The 14,666-nt window shown below is 32.5% G+C and overlaps 2 protein-coding genes across 2 annotated transcripts; one reads left to right on the top strand and one right to left on the bottom strand.

Moving 5' to 3' along the window:
- Nucleotides 1-4,100: 4,100 nt before the first annotated feature.
- LOC130936366 (uncharacterized) lies at nucleotides 4,101-8,998 on the bottom strand. Its single transcript, XM_057866430.1, has 14 exons — nucleotides 8,835-8,998; nucleotides 8,430-8,741; nucleotides 7,712-7,886; nucleotides 7,503-7,586; nucleotides 7,173-7,414; nucleotides 6,649-6,862; nucleotides 6,252-6,331; nucleotides 5,845-5,929; nucleotides 5,569-5,700; nucleotides 5,363-5,476; nucleotides 5,211-5,261; nucleotides 5,012-5,096; nucleotides 4,724-4,780; nucleotides 4,101-4,600 (listed from the first exon to the last, which is right to left on the bottom strand). Exons 2-14 carry the CDS (start codon nucleotides 8,648-8,650, stop codon nucleotides 4,512-4,514), a joined length of 1,629 nt encoding a protein of 542 aa, XP_057722413.1. The 5' UTR covers nucleotides 8,651-8,741; nucleotides 8,835-8,998; the 3' UTR covers nucleotides 4,101-4,511.
- Nucleotides 8,999-12,959: 3,961 nt separating this feature from the next.
- On the top strand, nucleotides 12,960-14,653 carry LOC130936364 (H/ACA ribonucleoprotein complex subunit 3-like protein). The gene is made up of 3 exons (XM_057866428.1): nucleotides 12,960-13,173; nucleotides 13,255-13,297; nucleotides 14,410-14,653. The coding sequence occupies exons 1-3, from the start codon at nucleotides 13,120-13,122 to the stop codon at nucleotides 14,505-14,507; spliced, it is 195 nt and encodes a 64-aa protein (XP_057722411.1). The 5' UTR covers nucleotides 12,960-13,119; the 3' UTR covers nucleotides 14,508-14,653.
- The last annotated feature ends 13 nt before the right edge of the window (nucleotides 14,654-14,666 follow it).

Here is a 14,666-nt window from a genome sequence, read left to right on the forward strand (position 1 = left end):
TGAAATCATTGCTTGTTCTCCTCTTGATTTGACTATTTGCATTGATGGAATTTGATTTGTTTTTTCATTGACTAACGTTTTTTAATTTTGAATGTTTGAGATTTCTTACCTAATATTGCAAGTTTGATATACTTTACCCTATGGAATTTGATTTGTTTAATTTTAGTTTAATTTAGTTTAAGTTTGATTAGAATTTCAATTTTAATTTTCAATCAATTTCAAAGATAGTTTAGTTTAGTTTTCTAATCTTAGGGGATTTAGGTTGATTAAGTTAGGTTAGATTCACTACACATTAGGTTTTGAATTGTTGAAATATTTAGGATTGTCTAATTGTATTAATTGCTGCGTTAATGATTGTTTTACTGAGAAATCATTGTTGAGATTGTTTGATAATTTGATATTTACAAACATATCAATAGGTAGAGGTATTATGAATCAGGCTACTGGTCATGGTCGTAGCCGTGGTCGGGTAGAGGGAAGGTTTCTTCCGGTAGCCCTGGAACTTCTGGCTCCTCTCCCTCTACTCTGACCACCCCGGTGACGCCACAGGTTGCAAGTTTAGCGGACCATCCGTCATCATGGTCCCTAACTCCAACTACGTGCCTCTGCTTATAGTGACGACGTCACTTACTACTGCTTAGCAGCCCGCATCCACATCAACGCCGCCTCCAGCGACAGATGCCGTGGCCCCGGAATCTAGCCACGACAGTGAGCCAGTAGCAGATGCCCCACTGTCACCTCCCATTGTACGGTTGAAGATTTGACCAAATGGCGGCACGATATAAGTATCAAGTTGAGTCTCATATATTTTCTGTTTATGGTTATCGCTGAAAGTGCCTGAAAATTTATTCTAGTTTAGCGGATTTAGGTTTGAATGCTAGTTATTATTTTTAAGTTTCAATTATTATGGTTAACTTTGTTGTTGAAAGTTTCTGATAATTGATTCCTGTCTAGTGGATTTAGGTTGATTTGGTTGCCTATTTAGTGTTTCATGTTTAAATAATTATGATTGTTGCTGGAAGTTCCTGAAAATAGATATTTTTTTAGTAGATTTAGGTTGATTTGGTTGGTTGGCTTGTGTTTTTAGGTTTTAATGATTATGATTAACTTTACTGATAAAAGTTCCTGCTAATTAATTCCTGTCTAGTGGACTTAGGTTGATTCTTGTTTGTGGGTTATTAGGTTTGCGCCAAACAATAACGCGTGTACTTAGGAGATGACTAATGTCATCAAGCTGATGTACAACTATCCTTAGCCCAGCTACACGAAGATCCCCGCTGAGACCAGGGAGCGATGGTTTCAGAAATGGGTGGTAATTAATTTTTTTTATGTTCAAACCTTTTTAGTTAGTTTATATCTTCTATACTGTTTAACTAATTTTAAAGTTTCTTTGTTGCATTTGCACTTTAGGTGGGATGTTGAGCATGACGTTACCATCAGAAAGATATTCGACAATAGAATGGGTCGGCAGTTCCAACAGATGTTGGATGATGTTCGTCAGGGACGGGACCATCGGAGGCAGTGGCTTCGACCGGACATAAAGAATGCTTTGTTTGTTTATTGGGAGATCGATGAGGGATTCCGACATTGATGTCTCACCAACAAAGCTAACAGAGCCTCGGTCAGGTCGTCCAAATATACTGGTAGCTCAATGACCTTCATGAAGATGAAGGTCAGGTTGGAATGTAAAGTGACTTTAATTTTATTAATAACTTAGTTATATTATTTTGCATATCAATACTAGGCATCCTAATCATATTGTTTCAATGCAACATGTGCAACCGAAGTCACTGGATCGCTAAGCGACATTAGCGGAGACATTCAAGTACACCCACATGTTGAAGGAGAAAAAAGAGACATTTGATGATCAGCGGTCTCAAGACCATTATGTGAATAAACATACATTTGATTATCTTCTGCTATAAAATTATTGGAGAGTAACTGTATATCTATCGGCGTACTAATCACAATAACTTGTATTAATTACACATGAGTCCTATAAATAGATACTAGAGGTCGCGACTCAGCAGTCTCAGCAAGGTGGGGAGGACGCCGCCGATTGGAGATGCAGTTGTCGATCCCGATGCGGTTTGGCGTGAGACCGCCTCAGCACCGTACAAGAATCACTTATATAGGATGGGGTCGATCTTTGCTAGTAGCCTCCGCACATCCATGTTGAGGCTATCATTAGGCTCCACCAGTCGTCGAGCCCGAGGAACGAGGCTGTAGATGCAGGAGCTCTAACGCAACCTTCAACAACAGGCTTAGGAGCTTAACGATTATTAGGAGAGGTATTAGAAGATCATCAACCGCGTGACATCTACGGATGAGCTCAGGTTGGAGTAGCGAGAGTCGCTGGAGCAGATGCAGCGTATTGAGGCTCAAATGGAGGTGTACCAAGCCTAGATGCACATTGCTGGCATCGACCTTGCTGGTGGCAGCACCGCTGCTGGTGGCATACGGACATTACTGCCTTCTGCGCTGCCGACTCAAGACCACGGGACCGACGACGACGACGACTACCTAGATTTGTAGTTATTAGTTTTTCATTTTATTGTTTCATTGTATTTATTGATGCACTTGACTTTTAATTTATTTGAACATTATATTATTTATTTTAGATAAAAGTTTTTCATTATTTATGAATGAACCACTAATTGTGTGAAAAAAATTAAATTTAAAGTTAAAATTGACTATTTATTTCAAATTAAAAAAAATGACATTATAGTCAGATTCACCGTAGGAATAATCGGACAGTAATAGTGCGCAAAATAACATTTTTGGCACCAACAATACCGTCGGAAGAATCTACCGGTAATTAATTGGTTTTCCGAGCCGATAATCTATTGCAACATCCAAAAATATTCTGATGGTAAATATTTACCGGTAAGATTTATACTGTCTGTTTATTTTCGACGGTAAATTCGACAGTAATTAAATTATCGTCAAATTTTATTCGTTTTTTGATGGTAAATTCGATGGTTCTCAACGTTTTTTTTGTTGGGTATACATGCAACAATAAATAAGACAAAAAATTATCATCAATCATAAACTATCTATATTCATTAATTTTAATTTTTTTTTTTGGTTTGCACCAGGGTATCCATCAGGCCGGAAGCCCAATGACTAATCCCTCGAGTACTGCAGAGGCACACAAAGTGGGCGACCCTCCCATATCAAACCCGGAAGAGATGGTTAAGGGACACAGACCCTCATCTATCTGTGCCAACTTGCGTTGGTTCATTAATTTTAATTTACATAGCTCAAATTTGGTAAATGTAAACTAGCCTTTCATTATCCAGTCCAAAAATAAAAAACAAAACTAGCCCTTCATTATAGATAAAGCTAACTTCCACATCTACAAAGTTATCCACCAAGCCAACAAATGCAGCTAATTTTTTTGGATATGCAGATTCTGTGTGTGTTGTGCATAGGTATGGAGGTGGGTGGTGCTAGACATGAATGTGGGATAATTTTTTTGAACTATAAAGTGAAGAAATCGGACTGTGCGATTTCTTTGTTAAAAAAATTTTGAACACAAATCGGATGGTCCGATTTGTGAGGGAAGAAAAATCGGATGGTCCGATTTGTACTTTTAATTTTTTTTTATTTTGAAAACAAAAATCGGATGGTCCGATTTCAATATTAAAATTTTTTTAATTGTTTAAAATACAAATCGGACGGTCTGATTTGTGTAATGCAATTTTTTTTAATTTTTTAAACACAAATCGGACGGTCCGATTTGCTCTTGACACCACAACTGCGTAAAACACCCATACACTCCATAACTCTGTCCTACACCATTCCTCCTTCCATATCTAAATTAAAAAGTGAACAAATGCTTTGCTATAACTTAAAATAAATAAATAAATGAATAAAAAAAAACAACACCAAATATACAACACATGTTATTTCTATCTACTTATATTATATAAAGGGTAGCATGAATATTTGACAACAAAATAGAGAGAAAAATAATGGTTTAATTATTCTGTTAGTTCCTATAGTTTCACCAAATTTTTAATTAGGTCCCTATACCTTTTTTCCTTTCAATTGAGTTTCTACACTGCTTTAATTTTGTAATTAAGTCATTCCTAGTGTAAAAAAATATTAGAGTTAACTAAATATTTCTTCGCAAATTGAAGGTATTTATAATTAAAAACGTAATTATATCTTGGAATGTATGTATTTTGGTAAAAATATTATGTTAATTTTAACATAAAAAGGACATAATTACAAAATTAAAAGCAGTGTATAGATCCAATTGAAAGGTAAAAAAATATAGGACCTAATTAAAAATTTGATAAAACTATAGAGACCAATAAAGTAATTAAACCTAAAATAATCCAATATGGTGAGTGGTGTGACTAACAAAGCTTTTCAAGAATTGTCCAAACCAACTTGACAACAATTTCTCCATGCCTCTCCTCAAGCCACCAATGCAAGTAATCAATTTAGCTAAGAATGATATATAATACTAACACATGGGCATGGTAAGCAGATCATCATATTCATTCATTCTTGTCATGGGATTCCTCTGATTGGTTGGTTGCAGATGCATCTACAGCCTCAGACAACTCTGATCCCTCAGGATCAACATCTATGAAGATGAAGTGGAAAGAGTTAGTGTTATAAACAAGAAGCAAAATTATATGTTGTATAATGGACAATATAAACTACGTGTTTGGAGATAAAGCAATGCAAAGAAAGAAGTATAGCATACCGAAGAGTGACTTGATGGATGGCTTCTTTGATCTGGAACTTTTCTTCTTCAATTCAGCTATAAGAAAGCCAAAAGCAAAATTAACTGAGAGGAACAATATTTATTACTTCACGGGTTCATTTTTATTTGTTATGATTATTTTTTCGTTACATCCTTTGAATTTTTACAATTGGATACAAAGTTGTATGCATACATGACAATGATAGGTAATATTATCTAATGATATATGAAAGGAGAAAAAAGTGATAGATCAAATTTTGAACATAAGAGGAGAAAAAAGAAATGTACCCATTCCAGGAACTTGATAGTCATTGACAATTTCAAAGTTCTTGTATGTATATCCCACAAAATTCATGTCCTTAGATGAAAGCATCTGTGACATAATATTATTAATTATTGCACATTTATAAGCAATATCAGTATATCACGATTGTGAAGAGAACTTAATAAAGATAATTCTCATTAATAAATAAACATATAAGGTTACCTTTCTCCATGGACCAGATCTTGATGCTGATTTCAGAACATGGTTATCTGACTGTTAATGCCAAATAGTAAAATGAGGAAATATATCATAGATGAAATGACCTTGGATATGTAGCTACATAAAATATACATGAAACTAAAAGACTCAAATACCTCTTCAAACTTTTCAAAATTTTGAGTATCTAACTCATCATTGACTTCAGGAATAAATGCAGCTTCCATTTGATACAACTTGTCCCAAACAACACCATTAAAAAATGGATGAGCCTATAGAAGGAAAACATGAAAATGGTGACCTCTATATTCAAATTTCTATATAATGAATCTCAGAATATAGAAAAGGACACACCATACAACACCTTTATTTCATCTGCGCCATTTGATCCTAGCCTCTGAGGGACGTTACACAAAAGCTTACTAATAAGATCTTTAGCCTCTGGAGATAGTCTTGCTTCTTCTGGAAATTTCAAGTGAGATTTCCAGTTTACTATCTGCATAAAATAGTAAACTATGGTTAAACCTATGAACTCCTATGTTTACAATCAACTAATGGATCCATGTTTAAAAAAATTAGAGCAAATCGAAATAATATTCGAAAATATACAATCAGTAAAAATTTTGATAATAAATATTACCTTCCTACATGTTGACATTGGATCATCAGAATAAAAAGGTGGATATCCCACCAACATTTCATACATAATGGCTCCAAGTGACCACCTGGGAATTTGATAACAATCATCATATCAGGATATGCAACTTAGAAGTATTTAACTTACAAGTATTTTCTATAAATGAACGAAAATCATTACGCTTGCAAAGTATTTTAATGGAAAGGCAGCACGTTATTTTGGAGTTTGTGAAATTAATAGCCTTCAGATTACTAGGTAGCAATCTTACTATTGTTCCAAGGTTCACTTTCTTAATACTTAAATTAAAGACACAAGGGAAAAAAAAGAAGTAACAAAGTATTCACCTACGACTGATGAAGCAAAAGAAAAATAAAACCAATTTTAATGGAAATTCACATTATTAAACTCACCAATCACATTCCATCCCATAACCCTTTTTCAATAAGACTTCTGGAGCAATATAATCAGGTGTACCAACAGTAGAATAGGCCTGTATAGGGATAAAGGCACAAAAAGTATTTCATGTTTTCGTCAGATGAAAAAGAAAATACCATAGTTAGAATTATAATTTGCACCAGAAAAATACTTCTAAACTAAAAAGTTCGCTAGAAACTGATTGCTAGATTTAAGTGGAAAAAGATGATACAAAGAATTTTAATATTTCAACCACCCATAATCTTTATCCAACTACTACCAAATATTCATGGCTCCTTCTCTTGCATTATAAAGGCAAGATGTATAACATTGCTCAATTGTACACACTGTCATACTAAATGACAAAGAAACACAATATACTAATGAACTTACAAGAGTCCTTCTGTTTTGCTGCCAGTGTTCCAACTGTTCTTGTTGTGTGCGTTTTGGAGTTGTGCCATCATTTTGTGCAGATCCCTGAAGATTTTGACCTACAGAAAGATCTGCTTCTTCAAGTGTACTACAGTCTAATGGTTTACAAAGTCCAAAATCTGACAGCCTCACATGTCCGAATCTATCGAGCAATAAGTTATCAGGCTTAATATCCCTGCAACATAAAGTTTGAAAATTTATATTGATCAAGTTTGTTTTGGTTTCAAACAACTACTAAAAAACTATGGTTACAAATGTAAGCAAATCCCCTTTTTGCATACATCAAACAACTTTTATTCATGGATTATACTCAAAACTATATGGAATGCAATCATTAAATGACTTATCTCTACCAATGAATTTCATAATTAATCTATTTTTTCATACTACTTTTCATTCAACTCTAAGCCTATATAGAATAGTTTTATTTAGCATAACAGAGTATACTATGCTAATATCAAGTAAATGGACAGTTCTGTAGATACCTATGTATGTAATTGTGTTTATGTATAGACTCAATAGCCAGAACGGTTTCTCCTATATAAAAACGGGTTTCATCTTCAGTCAATATGTCCTTTCTCATAAGTAGAGTCATCATATCCCCACCAGGTAGGTACTCCATAATAAGATACAGATGATCCTCATCTTGAAAAGAACAATAAAGTTTGACTATGCAATTGCTGTCAACCTCAGCAAGGAGATTTCTCTCGGCTCTAACATGTTCTACCTACAAAGATTGAGATACATTATGGAAAAATAATGACAACTTCGAATGCATAAAAGCTATTCTTTTGTAGAAGAAAATATCTGAAAACCTGGCCTCTACGAAGCATCTCTGCTTTCTTTAATTTTTTCATTGCATATACATGACCTGTTGTCTTTTCTCTACATACCCTAACCTGCAACATTTTCAAACTTCAGAAGAAATCATAATTGTTGGAGGGCAGGGGCATGTATATAATATGAATAGGAAGAAGATGGGATAGTTGAGCATGTCAATTACTTATAATAAGCTCATAGATACCTCTCCAAATGCACCTTTGCCAATCATGGTCAATAACTCGAAATCATCAACTCCCATCTTATGCCTCTGAAGGCGCATATATTCAGTTTCTTTTTTCTCTAGAAATTTAAGTAGGTTGTTTTGATCCTCCTCAGACACATCAGCATCAGCTAACTTCTTTTCCAAGATGGTTCGACTGTCACCAATGAAGTATTATAAAATTTTAAAAAAGTTTCCAATACAACTAGGATAATGAAAATCAACATCATGTACATATAATAATAATTTCTACATGCTTTAGCCAAGCAAGGAGGGGAAATAGTAATTATCACCAAGGTGATATTGGATTGTACCTCAAAGGAAAATTACAATATAAACTCCTAACAGTAACTCAAAAATTCATTGATACTTGATTCTAATTATATCACTACCTTTGCCTAATAAATGCCAAAACTTTAGTAAGTTAACAACAAGAGTCACAGCAACCATTTAGGAGTATTCAAGCTTAAGAGCTAATTAGTACCTAGAAGCTAGAACTCACTAAATTCTAACTACTTTGGTTCCTACTAGAGTCATTGAGGTACTAGTTTTAAAATTCTTAGGAATTAAAATCTTCCAACTTTCCACAATCCTTATAGAACAAAGAGTCCCACATCCAAACACACATGATATTAATTAAAACATGGATAAGATTGAAAAAGAAAAGCATATATATATATATATATATATAAATATATACCGCTCCTTCCTTTCCTGAAGGCTCTTCATTTGCTCTTTGTAATGATTCTCAATATACTGTTTGGCTGCTGCAACCTTCTGCTTTGTGACATTTGAAAGAGCTGCTTCATCCATGGGAGCACCATTATTATCCTCTTCTCCATCACCTTCTTTCCTTCTGCTAGCGCTCTTCCCTTTCTCTCGTGGCTGAAATTTGTGAAGCCAACTTCTTGCAGAATCCATTGCTTCTTTCTATTTGTTTTCCACAACCTCCAACAGCGCCTCAATTGCAATCAACAAGAATTCATCGTTTTCAACCAAAATTGCAATCAATCTACAAAATACGAGCACAGATCATGCAAATGATTTTCTGTATTGAACATTGTATCAATCATCAATTCGTATATAAACAATGAGGGATATTTACATGTTCTACGTCAAAATCGTGGTTTCAGAGCATACGAGAAGCCAAAAACCGCAAAAGAGAATTGGATTGAAAGAAAAAGATGATTTGTATGAATATGAATGAGGGAAGAAATAATGCGTTTGATTTTTGTAGGAATAAGCAGAGAATTCGGAATGCCATGTAATTAATAGTTGGGAGTGAAGGGAAGAACGAAGGAGATACAACTCCGAATTTATATATGTTTTCCAACCCCTTATTTTCTCTCTCTTTTTTTTTATTAATTAATTAATTAAATTGAAAATTAAAGGGGACATTTATAATGGAAAAGTATAGCATATGACTATGAGAAATTCTTATAATTTATCATATACATTCTTGATTTCTTATATGTTCTGCCTTGTGTTATCTAATATGAGTTTTCCCTCCATTATGTGGTTTCTTTTGACTTTATCAATTTTGTCGTATTAAATTCACTAGGAAAAAGAGATATCATGTCTAAAATCTAAATATCTCATATATAATAACATGAATTTAAATATTTAATTAACGATTTCACTACACATTTAAATATTTTTATCAACTAAATATTTTTATTAACTAAGTTTAATCAAGGAGTTAAACCCCAAAATGGTCCCTGAGATTGGCGTTTTGCACTGAAATCGTCCCTGAGATTCCAATTGCACCAATTACGTCCCTGAGATTGAAAAAAATGCACCATAGTAGTCCCTGACCCATTTTCCATTAACGACGTGATGACATGGCATGATGACGTGGACTGTAAGTGACACGTGTCACTTTATGATTTGGCCACGTGTAATGGTAGGATGATGTGGTGGCCAGTGACACGTGGCATGCTGACGTGGATAGTTGTGCCACGTGTCACAATGTTATTTGGCCACGTGTCCAATTGTGCCACGTGTCGCAATAGTATTCGTCCACGTGTCATCCATTATGCCATCGTTGTATATGCACCAAATTAGTCCCTCACTTTGCATTAAGTAACTCATTTTAGTCCCTGAAATTGAATGTCGTGCACCAAACTAGTCCCTTCATCAATTTTTTCTCATTTTTTCTATAAATTCAAAATTCTCAATATTTTTTAATGCATTAATTTCAATTCTATTTTTTCACACGTTCTTCAAATAAAAGTGTTTTTATAAAATATTTTTTCTCTTGCGAATACCTTATTCGCCGACTTGGAGTTAACGTGAAGGCTTTTCAAGCACCTTCACTACCATCTCCAACCTCTTTCAGTACTTTTATAAAATATTTTTTTTCTTGCGGATACCTCTAATAGCCGCCGTCTTGGAGTTGACGTGAAGGCATTTCAAGCTTCCCTCATTATCATCTCCGACCTCTTTCGTCTAGACTGCAGAGATCAAAAGTGGTCGTGAGGGTGGTTGAAGTGCCTTCAATCTAGCTCATTTATACATAACGAAAACGTGTATTTCATAAGAAAAAATATTTATTTTAATTATTAATTTCTTGTTAAAAACACATGTTTTTTTATGAAAAAAATGTGTCTAATCAATCATATAATTATTTTTTTATAATAACATACTTATATATTACAAAATTTACCAATATTAAATTATTAAAAAATTATATAATTAAAACTAAAATCTTAAATCTTTTTATAAAAGCACTTGTATTTAAACGATATATAAAAAAATAGAATTGAAATTAGTGTATCCAAGATATTAAAATTTTAAATTTAAAAAAAATGAGAAAAAATTGGTGAAGGGACTAGTTTGGTGCACGACATTCAATTTCAGGGACTAAAATGAGTTACTTAATGCAAAGTGAGGGACTAATTTAGTGCATATACAACGATGGCATAATGGATGACACGTGGACGAATACTATTGCGACACGTGGCACAACTGGACACGTGGCCAAATAACATTGTGACACGTGGCACAACTATCCACGTCAGCATGCCACGTGTCACTGGCCACCACATCATCCTACCATTACACGTGGCCAAATCATAAAGTGACACGTGTCACTTACAGTCCACGTCATCATGCCATGTCATCACGTCGTTAATGGAAAATGGGTCAGGGACTACTATGGTGCATTTTTTTCAATCTCAGGGACGTAATTGGTGCAATTGGAATCTCAGGGACGATTTCAGTGCAAAACGCCAATCTCAGGGACCATTTTGGGGTTTAACTATCAAATTCGATAAAAACAACTCACACAATAAATTTATAAATCATGTATTTTCTTTTTTTTGTCATCATCGTGATATTATCGTTCTTTTGTTATTCCTATTCAATGCTATTTTTTCTCCTTTTTCTACTAATTTTACGATATTATATATATTTTTTATATTTTTTTTATTCTTATCAAGAGAATAAAATAAGAATATAAAACAAGAAGGAAAAAATGAAAAAAAAGAAAAGAAAATGATGATGATAAAAAAAGAGAATGATACATTTTGAATTATGCAAAACTTATTAAAAATATAGCACTGAAAGTTTTTAACCATTATGCAAGAAGTTTTTTAATTTTGACACCAAAATTTTTTAACCGTGAGATAAGTTTTTGTTAAGAGGATAAAGCAAGAAATATAAAAATGTAAAAAAAAAAGAAAAAGAAAATGATGATGATAACGATGAGAATTTTAAATTGTACAGAATTTATTAGAGAAAATAGCACCAAAATTTTTTTACTATGACATAAAAAATTTTAATTTTGACATTGAAATTTTTTAACTGTATCATTTGTAGCTAAAGGGTAAAGTATATTTTTTATCTTTGAAATTTGACAAAAGTTTCAAAAATACCCCTAAGTTTTATTTTCTTTCAATTTTATTTTATAAATTTTTTATTTGCATCAAATATACTCATGACGGCTAATTTTTCAAAAAAATTAAAACCAATTCAACAACAATTTCATAAGAACAACCCTCGACACAAGCAAATCAACCATAATTTTTATACATTATTAATAGATTGGTCTTAAATTTTTTGAAAATTTTGCCGTTAATAGTATATTTGATGCAAATCGAAAACTTAGGAGTATTTTTAAAATTTTTTCCAAACTTTAGGGACAAAAAATATACTTTACCCGTAACTAAATAGTGTACTTTTCTTATCATTAAACTAGTTGAGTGGTATTGAATTCATATATAAGAGGCTTAGCGGTTTCATATATCTTTTTGTTCTAAAATATATTTAAATATATTTGGTTGGTTGAGTGAGTTAAATTTTGAACTTGTGATTCTTTAGAGATTTCTTATGTCATTTACCAAAAATTCATGTGTTATTTCTAATTAAATAATGTGTTTTGTTATCATTGAATTAATTGTGTGGTACTAGACACATATAAGTATATAAAAAATTTAATCTTTTTTGTGTTTTTGTAATAATTTGATGTGTCTTTTGAATTTAAAATACATTTAAATATATTTTATTAGTTAAATGAGTCGGTTTTAAACCAATGGTCTTTTAAATCTTTTTGTGTCATCCACAAAAATTTCAGTATCATTCACAAAAAATTTGCGTGTCATTTATCAAAAATTTTCGAGTCATTTACAACTCAATGATGTGTTTGTTCTATAACACGTTCACTTTGACACTAAGAATAATGACGTGGTGTATTCTAATGCTAATATGACTACTTCTATTATTCTAGAAAAATATCTCCTTTATAATTATATGAAAATTAGCATTTAATAAATATTATACTAATTGCCAATCATCTAATTATACTAATTATCAATAATTATAATATAATTGTGAATCATACAGAATTAGTATTTATATAATATTTATATTGGTGTCAAACATGCTAACATAGTACATTCTTGTGTCTATATATATATAAGTTTTTTTTAGAATTTAGATAGTTTTATGTACAAAATCGATCTTTTATGAATATAGTTTCAATTTTCATATTTTATAGATAAAAATGTCAGCATTTTTATTTTTGATGAATAATCAAAAAAATATTTACTCCTGAGATTTTTCTTTTTTCTTCCATATTCTTAAAGTTAAAAACACATTTTATTGAACTTATTATCATATTATGTGTAATGTCTCGAAATAAATTCAGCCATGATGGGCCTATGATGTATTGGAAGTGGGCCACAGGTGAGAAGGAGAAAAGCCCACATGGCCAATGACACACCTAGTCCTCCACTCCTCCTTGCTTAAACCCTTCGTTCCTCACTCTTGGTGGCGTCTTCTTCTTCTTCTTCGTTCCTGTTCGTGTTGCTTCTAGACGTTTCTGCAATATCTGTATTATTCAAACAATATTTGTTGCCTCAATTTGGCAGGGATCTAAGCCATCTGCCACGATGTATCTTCAGTTTTACATAAACGACAATGGTGACAAGGTCTACACCACTAAGGTAACTGAAATAATGTTTTCAACTGCTTATTCAATTTTAAGTAATGCTTCTACGTTATTTATTTATCATCTCTCGATGCAGAAAGAAACACCGCTTGGCTTAGCTACACAATCTGCTCACCCTGGTATTTTCCTCTTAAATTATGTTTATGCATGTTTTAATTTCTAAATCGTGGCGTGGATAGTTTTCCTATATATGTTGTCACTCTTACATTGCGGTTATTGGTTATTCTGGTTTTAGGGTTCATGTTATGGTAAATATCAATTAGTTAGAAATTACGATTTTGAATAAGTTATATTTTATGATTTCATGGTTTATTATTTTAGTTTAGACCTTCGAATTTATGTAAAATCTCCAATTAACTACTTACTAATTAGACCGAGAATCCTTTTGAATAAGTGATATTACACACGATGCTTGTTGATTTGCGTATCTCTGTTGGCTGAGGTAGAGTGCCCTAGATTAAGGCGAGTGTATGCTTTATACAAATGAAGAGGTTTAGTTAGGGGAATGAATCCTTTTAATTTTTTCTTTCAATTGATATTGTCTAGTGTGATATTTTGTTGTACAAAAATGTTACGTATACACAAAATCAGCTACCAGTGTTATTTAATTTATTTTCAATGTGTATTTTATATTTTAATATGTATTTTGTACTAGTAGTTGATTTTGGTAGACACTTAGCATGGTTGTTCATTGTATACTCTTTAAATTATGCCAAAAGAAACATACAGAGAAGATATTGTATTATAAGAAAAGGTGAATTATATGGTAAAGATGTAAGTTTACAGATTTTTCTTTTAATAGAATGAAAGAGAGATTAATAAAAGTAGGACTCACATTTTAAATAATAATAAAATAATAATAAATAACTATAAAAGGAATTATATTCTCTCTCTATACCACTCACACCTGTACACTACTAGAGTGTCCCATAAGAAAATCACACTTTACAATACCACTGCAGAGTTTGAGAGGATCTATTTCCTTTATTTTATATTTTTATTCCCTTGCTGAATCTACCACTCTACCTGGATCATTCTGTATGCTTGGTTCTTGATTTGCTCTGTCGTTTTGTATTTTAACAAACTAACTTTCATCCTTGGAAAAAGTTATTGGAGGAACAAAAGTAGCACCATTAGAACTTAGTATATACATCTGGTTGTGTGGAAGTTTAATTATGAGTCACTATTTGTATTTTGATGATCTTTATTTGGTTTTTTACTTGAATTGCAGCTCGGTTTTCACCGGATGACAAATATTCAAGGCAGAGGGTGCTTCTGAAGAAGCGTTTTGGATTGTTACCAACCCAGCAACCACCTCCAAAGTATTGAGAGTGATTTGTCTAACATGCTCTTGCTGTATTATTGTATTTTAATTTAATTTTCTCTTTATTAGTGGTGTTTTCTTATATATGCTGATGTTATAGTGAAATGTTAAAGTGAAATGATGAATTTTGAAATACAATATGCTGTTTGATTTCTTGCTATGCT

Source organism: Arachis stenosperma, chromosome 6 (genome assembly GCF_014773155.1).
Source record: "Arachis stenosperma cultivar V10309 chromosome 6, arast.V10309.gnm1.PFL2, whole genome shotgun sequence".
NCBI classification, from domain to species: Eukaryota; Viridiplantae; Streptophyta; class Magnoliopsida; order Fabales; family Fabaceae; genus Arachis; species Arachis stenosperma.

Excerpts from the sequence above, each read along its gene's own strand:
- LOC130936366 (XM_057866430.1), bottom strand. The coding sequence starts at position 8,650 with ATGGATTCTGCAAGAAGTTGGCTTCACAAATTTCAGCCACGAGAGAAA. Across the intron at positions 7,415-7,502 it reads AGATGCTTCGTAGAGGCCAG|GTAGAACATGTTAGAGCCGA; the intron begins GTTTTCAGATAT and ends CAATCTTTGTAG. Across the intron at positions 6,863-7,172 it reads AAACACAATTACATACATAG|GGATATTAAGCCTGATAACT; the intron begins GTATCTACAGAA and ends TTTATGTTGCAG.
- LOC130936364 (XM_057866428.1), top strand. The coding sequence starts at position 13,120 with ATGTATCTTCAGTTTTACATAAACGACAATGGTGACAAGGTCTACACC. Across the intron at positions 13,174-13,254 it reads ACAAGGTCTACACCACTAAG|AAAGAAACACCGCTTGGCTT; the intron begins GTAACTGAAATA and ends CTCTCGATGCAG. Across the intron at positions 13,298-14,409 it reads TACACAATCTGCTCACCCTG|CTCGGTTTTCACCGGATGAC; the intron begins GTATTTTCCTCT and ends CTTGAATTGCAG.